At 42.1% G+C, this 16,814-nt stretch overlaps 1 protein-coding gene across 1 annotated transcript in view; it reads right to left on the bottom strand.

Annotated features, from left to right (window-relative positions):
• The window catches only part of astn1 (astrotactin 1), a 552,260-nt gene that overhangs the window by 278,711 nt on the left and 256,735 nt on the right, over positions 1–16,814 (bottom strand). The window contains exons 13-14 of the mRNA XM_056292697.1: positions 16,424–16,590; positions 12,462–12,656 (exon numbers count right to left, since the gene is read on the bottom strand). Coding sequence (XP_056148672.1) covers positions 12,462–12,656; positions 16,424–16,590 — 362 coding nt within the window. The remainder of the gene's footprint in view (positions 1–12,461; positions 12,657–16,423; positions 16,591–16,814) is intronic.

The raw sequence follows: 16,814 nt of genomic DNA, 5'->3' as shown, positions 1-16,814 counted from the left end.
TAAAATTTGACTTCTCATTCCTTTTATCAATTGTGAAAGCTGTAGACAGATGCTTTGTGCCACTCCAGAGCAGCTGGGTGGGGAATTTTTAACAACTGTGAGTCAACCTCCCAAGAATCTCTCTCTCTCTCTTTTTTTCCCAGGAAACTGCTGTGATCACATCTCTTTTGGCACCTTACTTCTAAACCTGATGTGAGTCACACAAGGTCAGACGCATCCAAAAAAAGGTTTATGCAAGGACAGTCAACAGTTCGCTGGCATTAGAATTTAGTTGCCGGGGCGTCCGGGTAGCATAGCGGTCTATTCCGCTGCCTACCAACATGGGGATCGCCGGTTCGAATCCTCGTGTTACCTCCGGCTTGGTCGGGCGTCCCTACAGACACAATTGGCCGTGTCTGCGGGTGGGAAGCCGGATGTGGGTATGTGTCCTATTTGCTGCACTAGCGCCTCCTCTGGTCAGTTGGGGTGCCTGTTTTGGGTGGAGGGGAACTGGGGGGGAATAGCGTGATCCTCCCACATGCTGCATCCCCCTGGTAAAACTTTAAGAGTTTAAAAACTGTGGGCGGTCATTGTGACCACCCATGGTCGTTTTAGGTAGGAGTGAAATCCCGGTCATTCTAGTGTTAAAACATGATCACAATGTAATTCTTGTTTAACTCGTGTTGTCTTAACATTCTGTATACTACCCTCGTCTTAAGGGTAATTTATGACCTGCCTTCATTAAACCCCTAAATCAAACCAACCCCAAATCTGTTTCGCACGAAGAAACAACCTGTCATTCATCACAGACTTTGTGACTATCTGGGTTTTCCCTCTTAACAGTGCAGAAATACTGCATTTAATTGGTGGACACCACTCACTGTGTGGGGGAGGCGCTCCCTTCTTTCCATGTGTGGGTTTAAAAGTGCCTTTCTCAACTGTTACAGGAGCACCCTCCTCTTGTTCCGCTTATCAGACACCCAGGTAGGGTTGCTCTTGTTCCATATCACGAACGCACTGTATGAGAACATATCAATGATGTTATGGAAGATGACCAGGGGGCAGCAGGCAGTCATCCTCCTGCAGCTGTAAGCTGCAATCAGGTTGTCCATGCCTCCCTTGTTTTGGTTGTATTCTAGGATGATGGCTGGCTTCTTGTCGTTACGACCACTGGTGTCACCTGTCTTGTGCAGTGTGCACAGGAGGACCACATTCTTGTTCCTCTTTGGGAGGTAAGAAACTAGAGTGGCGGTGGGGGTGAAGGCAAACTTTGATGAGAAGGCCTCCCTCTCCCCTTTGTTGCAAGGAGTACGGGGGGGAGCTCAGACTTGTTCTTTCTAACTGTGCCAACCATGGTGATCTTCTTCAGGAGCTGCTGGCAGAGTTTGTAAGAGATGAAGAAATTGTCACACATGACATTTTGCCCCCTCAGTCCAGCTGCCATATCAAGAACAACCCACATCCCCTAGTTCTTCCCCTGGCCTAAGCTGGTCGGCTTCCCTGTGTAGACTCGCATCTTCCAAGCGTAATAATAACCCCAATTTCTCATTGTGTGTGGTGTGTGTGTGTCTGTGGTTTTTGTGGTATGTAACTGACTGACTTATGATTTTAACAATCTTAGTACCCTTGTGGTGTACAGCTTTCATGGAAATATGAACAAAAACAGTGTTTCACTTTTTCTAATGTCGGGGCTCACTCTAGGAAAAGTTGTCAAATTTTAGGCAATCAAAAAAAGGTCATTTAGAGGGTTTTCTCTGCTGTTAAACACTGCTACGGGTCACTGCTGAAGTTGTGAGCATTGGTAGCACTTTCAATCCAGTGCTAATGCGGGAGCATTTATTACATAAATCTGTAGTAGGAGTCCCCCAGTTGTAGCCACATGTCTAGCACGGTCACATCTGCAGCATCAACGCACTTCTTCTAAGATAGACACTTTAAGACATATGTATTTAAAATGAGCAGTAGAGCCAACCATTTGAAATTTGATTTGCAGCATGCTGTTTTGCATCAGCGATTGTGAGGTTAAGTGTCCTCATGTCGACCAGTATGAGCTGCGCCACGTCAGAAAATGCTGAAGATGCCTCGCATGTGTACTGAAAGTTTTGTACTTTTTTTTCTTTTTAATTTAGCTCTTCCATCAAAATAGAGAGCTCCCCCTACTTCAAACCCCTCGAGGCCCCACAGTTGTTAAACAGCGCAGCTGCTTTTCCCTCCATTCTTTTCACTGTACATTGAAACTTTAAACTCGTCCAATTAGGTTCAATTTCAGCCCCAGCGCTTCTGGTCACTTTTAATTCATTTACTGCCATCTCACATAATAAGGGCTTGCATTTGCCTTGCCTCCCAGAAGACCCCGCCATTCCCTTTCTGCCGACTAGTCTACAAAAAAGAAAAAGAAAAAAAGAAACAACTCAAATGTATTCCTCTCCTTGCACAGCCACTTCTAAATGAGATCAGAGCATTTGAGATTTAGTTTCTTGATGATATTAACTTCCCCTGCTTTAACCTGCCTGCTTCCCTCCCTACTGCTCCCAGTGATGTATGCATAAGTGAATGAGTAGCCTCTGGGCTATAGAGCCCATGCACGGCCCAAATTGGATTGAAAGAACTGAGATGATTTCCCTGATCTTCTGGCTTCCTCTTGTTCAACGGAAATCATTGGATCATGAAGTGGATGGTGATAATGAACAGCCTAACAGAGGCCTCCCTGGCATCCAGCTGACATTCACACAAACCCTGGGTGGTACAGTTCACCTGCCTAGATCTGTAGACCTTAATAGCCATATAGTAACACCCCTAAAGAGACTGTGGGACTTTTGCAAATTTCTCTGTTCAGCTTTCCTCCTTTCTTTACTTTATTTTTACTGCGAGCTGAGTTGTCTTAAGCAAAGCATTTTGGTGAGGAACTAGAGGAGTGCAGTCAGATCTCCGCCAGCCGTATGTATCTCCCCTTCTCTGCTGTTCGAACTTGGTGACAAACCATCTCTTTTTTCGCCTACCGGGAGAAGGGAAATACACGCACATGCGGACAGAGAAACCAGTGTTTTTCCTGCCATTATAAGACTTTTGTGCAGCACCCAAGTCAATTGAACGGGAAATATGGAAAAAAAAGCTAACACACAGCACTCAAGCTAAAAAGACTACCTGGTGGAAATTGCAGGAAAGTAGAGACGGACAATTTCTCTCATTGACTACACGAACGCGTGTGTCATTTATTATTCCGTACAAAATCACAATGTGAGCAACATGGCGCTGCTCCAACCATCCTAGTCTTCGCTCCGCCCTGTCAACCCGGAAACCCTTTCTTAAAGGGCCCGTGTCTACCAGTTATGGTGAATTGAGCCCATATAGTCCGTTACAACCTAATAAAAACATTCTGCCTGTCAGTCTGTGGATGTGCAGCTTCTCAGTGAACTCTTGCACGAAAGCGACCAAGTCTGACATGAAATGACAGAAATCAGGCGATCGTGATTTCAAAGCCCTTATTAAAAGAATTCAAATGTGTTTAACCATCACAGTGATATAAAACAAACGAAGGCAAACAGCTGCTCTGCTGATTGACCTTCATCCATGCTAAAGTGGTGGTTTTCAAACCGTGAGGCCCGCCTCCCCTGGGGGCGCCAAAGAGCTTCAGCGGAGGCGTGGAAAAAAAACAAAAAACACAGGGGAATACAAGAAAATGTCCGAACCCAACAGAAAGCGCAGAAAGTATGACTACGTATATTTAAAGTTGGGATTTTCTTGGACCAGGCCTCCTGATGCTCCAAGGCCACGACGCGTGGTTTGTAAAGAGGTGTAAAGACTGAACAGTGTGTATTTCTCTCTCTCTCTCTCACTCACACACACACACACACACACGACCGAACGCATAATCCCCTCCAGGCTGCCGCCTGGCAGGGATAAATGTCTGACAACTGTGAGCTTTATCCTCACTACCATCCTATTAATTAGACTGAGGTTCAAACGGAATCCTCCAGAAAATTGATGTTTTACCTATTTAATAATCTTTCAACACATTCATTTGTCCTTATGCTTTTATGTATCTACTGTTGTCATCAAGAACTTGGTAATAAAAGAAGCCCTTTAATATGACCATATAAGATGTGGGCTACATTTAATGCTCCTACTGAAAATTGAGTGATTTGAAGAATATCCTAATCTGTGATAGTAAATGTACTTATCTGGCGATCTATAAAGGAGTATTAACACCACGTATACTAATACTACTACTACTACAGTACTGCTGCTATACCACCATTAGACCTGATCTATGCACATGGCAGTCATTTTCATTATGCCAATGAAACCCACCTCACTGGTTTTTAAATGTGTGATGATGAAAGATGAGTTGCAGTTTTGGCACTGGTCTGAAGGCAGGTAGAATGAGTCTGGGTTAATTTGGGCACTGAGAAACACCTCTGTTTAATTAACCTGTCTGCCTTTATATATGCCTGATTCAGCCAGCAAGAGGAGAGGCCTGGGGACTTGATGATATACAGAACTGTGTGCATGTATTAAACCTCTAATAAAAGAGGCAGTCGTCTATTTGCTGAAAGGAAATTGACTCTGTGGCAGCCTTGTTATTTTCTAGTCAACTCTCAAACACATTGTCAAGCCAAAAATGAAATGGTGCAACAATAGATAATGAAAACTAAGGTGTCTCCATCAGATCTGCAAACAAAACCTTGAAAATAAACCTACATGTCCCACGTTATATACTCATACCCTTGACACCCATAAAAAAGATGGACCAGTAAGAATAAGAAATCATTGATCATTACATTCTATTTGCATTTCTTTTTATTTCCCCGAATGCGTGAAATGTGTTTCCATTGCATTTATTGTATTTCTTTATCACATACAAATGTTATCCACTTCAAGTGAGCCTATAAAAAAGCCTTGTGAAAATTTGAGGGATTTTATTTGATGTTTGCCATTTCCATCAAAGCCTTTTATATTTTAAATGGCTTTGTATAAAAACACTGGGATGGAAACACGGTTGCTTTAATTGGTCACATGTTCTCCCAGAACAAGTCTCTTTGTTGGCATTCTTCACTTGACATGCAACAACCCTGTCACAGGGATATACATACTGATTTATATACATGTATTATCAAATCGCACTTTGCTTGAATATCATTACTATAAGGCGTTCTACACTACTACCACAACTATTGCAACTACTTCTATTACTATTATATATGCTTCTATTTTTATTCTTATTCTTATTATTTACACCAGTTGTTACTACTATTACTACAACTACTAGCCAATTAATAAGCTGAGTGACAGAAAGTCAATTAATTATAATTAATCCCTTGAGTCATTTTTCAAGTAAAACTACAAAACATTTGCTCTCTAGGGATTCACATATGCTATGATATGCTTGCTTTTCTCCAATTCATATCATAATGAATAATGAAATGAATGCATTGTTATCTTGCGCTCTCTCTCTCACTACATACACACACACACACACACACACACACACACACACACACACACACACACACACATATATATATATACACTACCGTTCAAAAGTTTGGGGTCACCCAAACAATTTTGTGTTTTCCATGAAAAGTCACACGTATTCACCACCATATGTTGTGAAATGAATAGAAAATAGAGTCAAGACATTGACAAGGTTAGAAATAATGATTTGTAGTTGAAATAAGATTTTTTTTACATCGAACTTTGCTTTCGTCAAAGAATCCTCCATTTGCAGCAATTACAGCATTGCAGACCTTTGGCATTCTAGCTGTTAATTTGGTGAGGTAATCTGGAGAAATTGCATCCCACGCTTCCAGAAGCAGCTCCCAAAAGTTGGATTGGTTGGATGGGCACTTCTTGCGTACCATACGGTCAAGCTGCTCCCACAACAGCTCAATGGGGTTCAGATCTGGTGACTGCGCTGGCCACTCCATTACCGATAGAATACCAGCTGCCTGCTTCTGCTCTAAATAGTTCTTGCACAATTTGGAGGTGTGTTTAGGGTCATTGTCCTGTTGTAGGATGAAATTGGCTCCAATCAAGCGCTGTCCACTGGGTATGGCATGGCGTTGCAAAATGGAGTGATAGCCTTCCTTATTCAGAATCCCTTTTACCCTGTACAAATCTCCCACCTTACCAGCACCAAAGCAACCCCAGACCATCACATTACCTCCACCATGCTTAACAGATGGCGTCAGGCATTCTTCCAGCATCTTTTCATTTGTTCTGCGTCTCACAAACGTTCTTCTTTGTGATCCAAACACCTCAAACTTGGATTCATCCGTCCACAACACTTTTTTCCAGTCTTCCTCTGTCCAATGTCTGTGTTCTTTTGCACATCTTAATCTTTTTCTTTTATTGGTCAGTCTCAGATATGGCTTTTTCTTTGCCACTCTGCCCTGAAGCCCAGAATCCAGCAGCCGCCTCTTCACTGTAGATGTTGACACTGGTGTTTTGCGGGTACTATTTAAAGAAGATGCCAGTTGGGGACCTGTGAGGCGTCTGTTTCTCAAACTAGAGACTCTAATGTACTTATCTTCTTGCTCAGTTGTGCAACGCGGCCTCCCACTTCTTTTTCTACTCTGGTTAGAGCCTGTTTGTGCTGTCCTCTGAAGGGAGTAGTACACACCGGTGTAGGAAATCTTCAATTTCTTAGCAATTTCTTGCATGGAATAGCCTTCATTTCTAAGAACAAGAATAGACTGTCGAGTTTCAGATGAAAGTTCTCTTTTTCTGGCCATTTTGAGCGTTTAATTGACCCTACAAATGTGATGCTCCAGAAACTCAATCTGCTCAAAGGAAGGTCAGTTTTGTAGCTTCTGTAACGAGCTAAACTGTTTTCAGATGTGTGAACATGATTGCACAAGGGTTTTCTAATCATCAATTAGCCTTCTGAGCCAATGAGCAAACACATGTACCATTAGAACACTGGAGTGATAGTTGCTTGAAATGGGCCTCTATACACCTATGTAGATATTGCACCAAAAACCAGACATTTGCAGCTAGAATAGTCATTTACCACATTAGCAATGTATAGAGTGTATTTCTTTAAAGTTAAGACTAGTTTAAAGTTATCTTCATTGAAAAGTACAGTGCTTTTCCTTCAAAAATATGGACATTTCAATGTGACCCCAAACTTTTGAACGGTAGTGTATATATGGTGCGTGACACACAAAACACGCTTGTACTGCAATGCATTAGTTTTTTTCTCCTTTGTCTTATATATTCTGATTCTGATATAGTGTTTTTTTTCCTTACTCAGTATGTAACAAAGTATCTTATTTGTCCCTCTTTAAATAGAAATAAATCAAGATGAGACCAGATTTAAATCGTACTGTAACAGTAAATTTATTCCAGGGTCTGGTAGTATTATGCTACCTAAGTCCAAATAATTAACTAATGGACTGGAACGTATCCTCCCTCAAATAAATGTCAACCCTTTGTTTTTAAGTAAATGCACAAAAGAAATAAATTGTCTTCTGCTGTAATTTGTAAGTTACCAAGAAGCCTTATAAAAAAGTGGATATAATTTCAGGCAAAGTACAACCCACCATCAATTAGCGATAGCCAGCAAAAAAAAAAACCGCAGAAGGCGGAACATCACCTGGTATAATCCTCCCTACAGCGACAACACCGTGGCCTCTAATATTGGAAAACTATTTTTCAAACTTTTGGATGAGTACGTTACCTCAGACCATCAATTAAGAAAAACATTCAACAGGAACAGTCAAAATGAGCTACAGCTGCATGCCAAATGTTCAGCAGGTTATTTTATCCCACAACACAAGAATCATGGCCAAGGCACAGACCCCCTCACCGCAGCCAAACACCACCAACTGCAACTGCCATGCTAAGGCATCGTGCCCTCTTGAAGGAAAACGCCAGACTGAGGGAGTCATCTATCAGGCATCGGTGACAAGAGAAGACAACTGCAATGTGGACACTTACGTTGGACTAACAGAGGGCCCTTTTAAAATTAGGTTTAATGCCCATATGAGTAGTTTCAGGAATGAGCATTCAAGAAATGCCACGGCCTTAAGCTGCCAGATTTGGTCATGGGTAGACAAGAATATTAGTTACTCTATTTCATGGAAAATCCTCACAAAGAACAATGCATATTCAATTAAGAGCAAAAGATGTAACCTGTGCTTGGCAGAGAAATATTTTATTGTTTGCAAGCCTGATATGTCCACCTTGAACAGTAGAAGTGAATTGGCCACCAGCTGTAGACACAGAACAAAAAACATCTGTTTTGCAATTATAAGTAAACCAATGTCTTTATTATCCCCCCTTCCATTAGATGATACACGTGACATTTATTAGATGTTATAATTTTATATTTTTACTGTCTGCTCTTCCGACTGTGCCCCAGCACCACTCCACTATATGCAAGGCTCAGCTTTTTCGGTTTTTATTTTTCCAAAAAAAAAAAAAATCCGACAATTTATCGGTGTTTATTTTTACGGTATTTTTCGGTGAAAATAATCTTTGGAAACATAAAATCCGGGTGAAAATCGGTTTAAACCAATCTGCTCCTTTTAACAAATCCGGGTATTTTTTGGTGAAAATCGGTAAAAACCGAAAACGCTTAGCCTTGACTATATGATATACCTAAAGTCCCCCACTTGATGTTGTCTTGTTATATTTTAAATGTATGCTTTTTCAACAGTGCCCTGGCCCTTTAAATCCTTGCTTTTTAAAAACAAGCCCCAACCCCTACCTACCCCATTGGTTGTAATAATAATAATGATACATTTTATTTGTGGGCGCCTTTCAGAGCACACCTTACAGAACACATTAAAAAACAAGCAGCACTGTGTCAGACAGCATAAAATCAAAACAAAGCAGGGTAGACAATAAAAAGTTAATAGAACAGATAAGTATAAAATCATCATCTGCACAAAACTCAATGAAGCGTGTTGTAATGTTTTCTATCCCCCCATTGGTTGCTGTGCATCGTAACTGCCTACCCCATTGGATGTAATTTTTCAAGAATTTTCAAATGTTTTCTAGCCTCTCATTGGTTGTCCACCATAACTAGGGGCGTGACGCGGGGCAACATAGTATTTATTGACTGTGTTTTTTCTTTGTTGTTTTAACACACTGGCAGCTGATGGGTACGTGATGCACGAAACAAGCTTGTACTGCAATAAATCTTTATATATATATATATATATATACACACACACAAACACACACACACACATATCTACTCATATATTTTCGTAATGTGTGTGTGTGGTGTTAGTGTGTGTGTGTGTGTTAGTTAGTGTAGATAGCGGGACCGAAAACTAAAGCATTTATGATCCTAATTCTTTTTGGAGGTGGTATGTATTGTCTCAGAGAGTAAGGGAAAAATCCCAGAAAATTAAAATTATGTATAATTATGCATAAATATGCAAAATATGCATTTTTCAAAAAAATGGCTAAAAACCACTTTTCTCGGCATTTCAGATGATTCTGAGCATTTGGGGGGAGGGAGTTGGAGTGGGGGGGGGGTTTAGGGGCAGGGGGAAGGCGGTTAGCTGGCAGGATGAACAGGAGGGAGATTTAGATGGGTGGATAACCAAACCGCTACATTGTAGCGGGGTTCTTCTAGTATATATACACTACCGTTCAAAAGTTTGGGATCACCCAAACAATTTCGTGTTTTCCATGAAAAGTCACACTTATTCACCACCATATGTTGTGAAATGAATAGAAAATAGAGTCAAGACATTGACAAGGTTAGAAATAATGATTTGTATTTGAAATAAGATTTTTTTTACATCAAACTTTGCTTTCGTCAAAGAATCCTCCATTTGCAGCAATTACAGCATTGCAGACCTTTGGCATTCTAGCTGTTAATTTGTTGAGGTAATCTGGAGAAATTGCACCCCACGCTTCCAGAAGCAGCTCCCACAAGTTGGATTGGTTGGATGGGCACTTCTTTGAGCAGATTGAGTTTCTGGAGCATCACATTTGTGGGGTCAATTAAACGCTCAAAATGGCCAGAAAAAGAGAACTTTCATCTGAAACTCGACAGTCTATTCTTGTTCTTAGAAATGAAGGCTATTCCATGCGAGAAATTGCTAAGAAATTGAAGATTTCCTACACCGGTGTGTACTACTCCCTTCAGAGGACAGCACAAACAGGCTCTAACAGGTACTATTTAATGAAGATGCCAGTTGGGGACCTGTGAGGCGTCTGTTTCTCAAACTAGAGACTCTAATGTACTTATCTTCTTGCTCAGTTGTGCAACGCGGCCTCCCACTTCTTTTTCTACTCTGGTTAGAGCCTGTTTGTGCTGTCCTCTGAAGGGAGTAGTACACACCGGTGTAGGAAATCTTCAATTTCTTAGCAATTTCTAGCATGGAATAGCCTTCATTTCTAAGAACAAGAATAGACTGTCGAGTTTCAGATGAAAGTTCTCTTTTTCTGGCCATTTTGAGCGTTTAATTGACCCCACAAATGTGATGCTCCAGCAACTCAATCTGCTCAAAGAAGTGCCCATCCAACCAATCCAACTTGTGGGAGCTGCTTCTGGAAGCGTGGGGTGCAATTTCTCCAGATTACCTCAACAAATTAACAGCTAGAATGCCAAAGGTCTGCAATGCTGTAATTGCTGCAAATGGAGGATTCTTTGACGAAAGCAAAGTTTGATGTAAAAAAAATCTTATTTCAAATACAAATCATTATTTCTAACCTTGTCAATGTCTTGACTCTATTTTCTATTCATTTCACAACATATGGTGGTGAATAAGTGTGACTTTTCATGGAAAACACAAAATTGTTTGGGTGATCCCAAACTTTTGAACGGTAGTGTATATATACACACATATACACTCACCGGCCACTTTATTAGGCACACCTGTCCAACTGCTCGTTAACGCAAATTTCTAATCAGCCAATCACATGCCAGCAACTCAATGCATTTAGGCATGTAGACATAGTCAAGACGATCTGCTGCAGTTCAAACCGAGCATCAGAATGGGGAAGAAAGGTCATTTCAATGACTTTGAACGTGGCATGGTTGTTGGTGCCAGACGGGCTGGTCTGAGTATTTCAGAAACTGCTGATCTACTGGGATTTTCATGCACAACCATCTCTAGGGTTTACAGAGAATGGTCCGAAAAAGAGAAAATATCCAGTGAGCGGCAGTTCTGTGGGCGAAAATGCCTTGTTGATGCCAGAGGTCAGAGGAGAATGGCCAGACTGGTTCGAGCTGACGGAAAGGCAACTCAAATAACCACTCATTACAACCGAGGTATGCAGAAGAGCATCTCTGAACGCACAACACGTCAAACCTTGAGGCAGATGGGCTACAGCAGCAGAAGACCACACCGGGTGCCACTCCTGTCAGCTAAGAACAGGAAACTGAGGCTACAATTCGCACAGGCTCACCAAAATTGGACAATAGAAGATTGGAAAAACGTTGCCTGGTCTGATGAGTCTCGATTTCTGCTGCGACATTCGGATGGTAGGGTCAGAATTTGGCGTCAACAACATGAAAGCATGGATCCATCCTGCCTTGTATCAACGGTTCAGGCTGGTGGTGGTGGTGTAATGGTGTGGGGGATATTTTCTTGGCACACTTTGGGCCCCTTAGTACCAATTGAGCATCGTGTCAACGCCACAGCCTACCTGAGTATTGTTGCTGACCATGTCCATCCCTTTATGACCACAGTATTCCCATCTTCTGATGGCTACTTCCAGCAGGATAACACGCCATGTCATAAAGCTCGAATCATCTCAGACTGGTTTCTTGAACATGACAATGAGTTCTCTGTACTCAAATGGCCTCCACAGTCACCAGATCTCAATCCAATAGAGCACCTTTGGAATGTGGTGGACCGGGAGATTCGCATCATGGATGTGCAGCCGACAAATCTGCAGCAACTGCGTGATGCTATCATGTCAATATGGACCAAACTCTCTGAGGAATGTTTCCAGTACCTTGTTGAATCTATGCCACGAAGGATTAAGGCAGTTCTGAAGGCAAAAGGGGGTCCAACCCGGTACTAGCAAGGTGTACCTAATAAAGTGGCCAGTGAGTGTATATATCAACATAGATGTAGGAAAAAAACCTTTAATACATAACAGTTGAAAAAATGTCACAGATTTACTATAAATCCATTTCACTTTATCTCTTTGCATAAAAGGTGACGGTAGGCCATTCAGGAGTAGTTTTTAGTTTTGTTTTTTTCTTTGTTTCTTTCTTTATTCAAATAACACTAAATTATATTTCATCTCAGTTGCTAAATTACATCACCAAATGTTTTGTACTTTGTGTAGCACATTTAATAAATCCAATTTGCAATAAGTTAGTAAAAACAAACTAGCAAACTATTTTATCCCAGTTTGATGAATACCTATCTCTCCAGCAGGGATGGTCTTTCTGGGACATAAATGATCTACCCATTTAGCTCCACAGTGGATGGTGCGCTCAGTCGCCTGAGCCATTTTCCAAACTCTGGCTGTATTCAAGGCGTTCTTATAGCTGTTCCTACCTGAATGTGGCCTTGAGGATTTGGCCGGACGTGGTCTCTTTGGTGTGGTTGTTGTACCCATAGAACAGGTCTCCAAACACAGTCTGGTTGGCTGGGATGTCCGCTGTCTCCCCACAGTCAACTCCCTCCGTACAGACCTCTGACAGAGGCTGGCATGACCTCCCATCTGGCCCCCGCTTGTAGTCCTCAATACAACTACAGTGAAGCAGAACAGTAATTTAAAAACGACATATGACTTTGTCTTGATGCATGCTCAATGATCCAGGTAAGAAAATCCAACAACGATACAACTACCAGTTGTGTCATTGTATCCAGATGAACTGATTCAACCTTTGATACATATGACTTCTTTTTCTCCAATCATGTTTATTCTTGGTACATATTAGGATGGTTTCCTTTTTCTACTTTATCTCATGTGTTTTTGATGTGTTTTTTTCTTTCTCTTATTGTTCACAGTAGTTGAGTTTGTATTGTGCAGCACAACTTGCATTGAATTTGAACAATACAGTACAGTGGGAATTAAGCGTAGGTGAGGAGGGGTAGGAAAAAAAAACAAGTGTATACTTCTTCCGACTCCTTTTCCAACATGTAACAAATAATCTGATGCATACGGGGATTTGTTGATCACTTCAGATTACTGGCAATGGCGTATCTGTATGTTATATCCTGCTTATTTACATGTTTGAAATAAATCATCATATAGTTCCTTTGTGTTCTTCGTCATTCTCCTGCGTGTAAGAGTTTGACTTTGGTAGGACACAGTGGATTAAAAAGTCTTGATAGGACCCTGAGATGGAGTGCATTTATTTACCTACAGTTGGTCATGATATTAAAAATCTATTTTATGTAAGACGTATGCATTATGTAAACATATGTGAAAGCAAGCTGTCAGGGATATCGATTTTTCTGTCAGAACCCGTGACACGGGGTTCGCGTGTTGCTGAGAGACACGCTGCATTTCCCCAGGTTCAAAGAGATGCATAATGCAAACCTCACAACTTGTTTGGAATCGGGAATTAATTCTTCTGATCTGGCACAAAAAAAGTATTTTTTTTTTAAAGGAGTGAGAATCCAAACAGCGAGAGTCCTCTCAAGACTCTTTCATATTTATGATGTTTTGACATCTCAATGTCTAAAACATACTGTAAAATGAATCAAAAGTGAAAGGGAGAGGAGGGGATGGAGGAGTCATAGAATGATAATCTGCCTCCGACAGGGGCTTTCTGCTAAGCGACAGGCTTCACCAGCAATACTGCAGGATTAGCCACATCTACACAAAGGAGGGTGCCGACATCAAAATGCTCAATTTTAATTTTAAGGAATTTCCTTAAGTTAATGTGAATTGGATGCGTTACGTTGTCTAGTTGACTCAATCCGTTGGTTTCATCATCAGGAATCAGGACTCAGAAATCAGGAAGACTTAATTTGAATGAAATTTAATGAAATATCATTGCCCACAGCAATGCAACATAAAGACAAAAACGCAACTAAAAACTACAAGAACACATACATCCAACTACCAATGAATAAATAAATAAATAAAAATGTCCAAGAGAATGAACACCAGGATGACTGTCGGAACTGCCGGTCTGCATGGGCTAGCAGTTAGCTTAGCCTGCCGCGCTTCCGCATCCTGCCCTCTGTGTTTCCTCCTTGGGCGCAGCTCCGCGCAGGGCCGTGGCTCTTGGGCCCACCGGACGCAGCAGACCAGGCTCCCCCAGCTGATCCAACACCAGCTCTTCCAGCCAGACACCTTCAACATGCCTCTCCACACCAAAAACAGTCAACGCTAGGTGAGGCCGCCGCCAGACCGCCCTTGGTGTTATCAGAACTGCCGGTCTGCATGGGCTCGCAGTTAGCTTAGCCTGCCCCGCTTCCGCATCCTGTCAGACTGCCCTCGGTGTTTCCTCTTTGGGCAGAGCTCCGGGCAGGGCCGTGGTCCCTGGGCCCACAGGACACAGCAGACCAAACTCTCCCAGCCGATCCAGCGCCAGCTCTCCCAGCCATCAAACGAAGACGTGGACATACGTGGACAAAGACACTGCATAGATGGTACTGGGTGAGGCTGCTGCAAATTTAAGTTCGCGCCGCCATCTTCCCACACCGGTACTGGGTGGGGCTGCTGCAAACGTGAATTCGCGCCGCCATCTTCCCACACCGGAAGCCCACATCATGGCGCAGAAGGCAAGGACAGAGTGGTGAATTTAATTGGAGAGCTACTGCAAATAGGAGCTGGGGGATTCTCTGGGCTCTCAGTGTATACACTTTCTCTTGTGTAGAGTATTATTATGTAATCCTTGACATAAATGACAGAGCTCATTTTCTACCTGTAATGGGCATGTAGAACAAAAAAAACTTGAATAGACCAGGATTAGGTCCATTGAACTAAGATACCCTTGCTAACATTAAAGAGGTAGCTGTGGAATTTTATGATACTACGTCAGGCCATGGGATGAAAATAAACCCTGCCCTACTCTCTAAGAGGCCATGATGACTTACAAAGGCTTAGGCTGTGGTCACAGCTAACATGTTTTTAATCTCAGGTAGTCTTCCTGTAGCCTTGATTCTCAGAAACAGCTGGTTACTTGATTACTGAAATCTTCTGTTGAAATCATCGACTGCATTTCCTCTGAGTGCTGCATACTAACAGATTAAAAAAAAAACACCACACAGATCGAAGACACTCTGTGCTGGGTGTCTTTCTCCTGTAATTCATTACATGCCACCATTTTGGAGATGTGATATGTGCCACTGGTTATTTGGTGCTAAATGCAAACAAAGCTGAGGATAGCGGTCTGAGGACAGCGGTCTGACATCATCCTGTTATCCTCACCTCATTATCAGCAGCTAAATGTCAGGTCAGCTGAGTAGATTTCCAGTCCCACTATCACTGACCGCAAATGTTCCCATGGCAACCGAAAAAGCTTGATGGTCTCCAGCCAATCCTTCCACAAGTGTTGCAGTCAACAACTTCAAGCATGACAATATTCTCCGCTCACTGTCTGACTCCCCTCCAACTTTTCCCAGCCCAAATTCAGGCGTAGGTGTGTTGTCCGCACTGCTGAGCATGGTGATTGGCTGTCAGCCGTCTACTATGAGAGAGCTGCACGCCACCACAGTGAAGGAAAGGGCATGATAGTTTACCGCTGACCCTGAACATGGAGCCAACCACCTGGACCAAACACTTTCCCCTGGAAGACGACACCTGTCCATTAACACCAAGGTCCCTCCTCGCCTCAAATGACGTCCCTGTTCCAATATCAACGAGACAAACTTCCTGTGTATTGGTGGTGTCTGACAAATACAATTTTATTCTGATGACTTAGTGAGCTGTTTACTGGCATTGACATTTAGTTTTCTGGATGTTTGAAAGTTTCTCTGGGCTGTTAAGTAAAGAAATTAACATTATAGCATTATAAAGAATCAAGGATTTTCAACATATCTCTTGTTCTCTCTAAACACACACACACACACGCACACATATAGTAGGGACAATACTGAGCAGTCTTCACCACATGTCTCTCTAATGCTACTGAAATTGTGTCTGCTGGTGACATCACTGGGGGACAATCCGTTGATGTGAAAACTTAACTTCCTGGTTTGCTAATAGCCTGCATTGTATAAGAAAATACGAATAGCGCTACATTATACAGCTGCATGTAGTGTTGTCATTAGCATTTTCTTACACAATGCAGCCTGTCAGCAAAACGGGGAGGTAATTTTCACATTCACACATCTGCACAATTTCTGAGACACAAAGAAGACGGCTTAGTGTGGTGGCTTATGGTGTGTTATGAGAGAGAGAGAGAGAGAAAGAAAGATAATGTTGGCAATTGTGATTGTTTCCCTTTAAATCTGCATCATATATTTTCTCATCTTCACAGTTACTCTATTTATGGTACAGTACAAAACACAATATGACAGTGCAAAGAGACGGGGGGGACGCTAAATCTGTTTCTCACCCGCAGAACATCTGGATGTTGTAGAGTGTTGGGTCATCCTCTAGAGGGGCCAGCTGCTGGAGACACAGCTGCTCGCAGCCCCCATTGAAGCCATCAGAGCAGTCAATGCCAATGTGATGGTCGTAGCATCCGGTTCCGTCCTTCATGGGACTCAGCCCTGGAGGACACTGAGAGGATAACAAGTCGTTTTTTTTTTAATAGTGTACATCTGGATTTACATATTTTCCAGCTGTGATGACATATATTCTGACAGTATGGTCGTCAAAACACTGAACGTAATCACATGATGATTTGTTTCCTGCCGTTTAGTTAGCTTCGCTGTTCCAAAAGTTTCCCTTTTGTTACATGCAGGATGTTAAAAGGTTATGGCTCCTATTAATGATGATGCAGC

Source organism: Lampris incognitus, chromosome 14 (assembly GCF_029633865.1).
Source record: "Lampris incognitus isolate fLamInc1 chromosome 14, fLamInc1.hap2, whole genome shotgun sequence".
NCBI lineage: Eukaryota > Metazoa > Chordata > Actinopteri > Lampriformes > Lampridae > Lampris > Lampris incognitus.
Note: the sequence above shows the minus strand (reverse complement) of the source record. Positions and strands in the feature narration are given on the sequence as shown.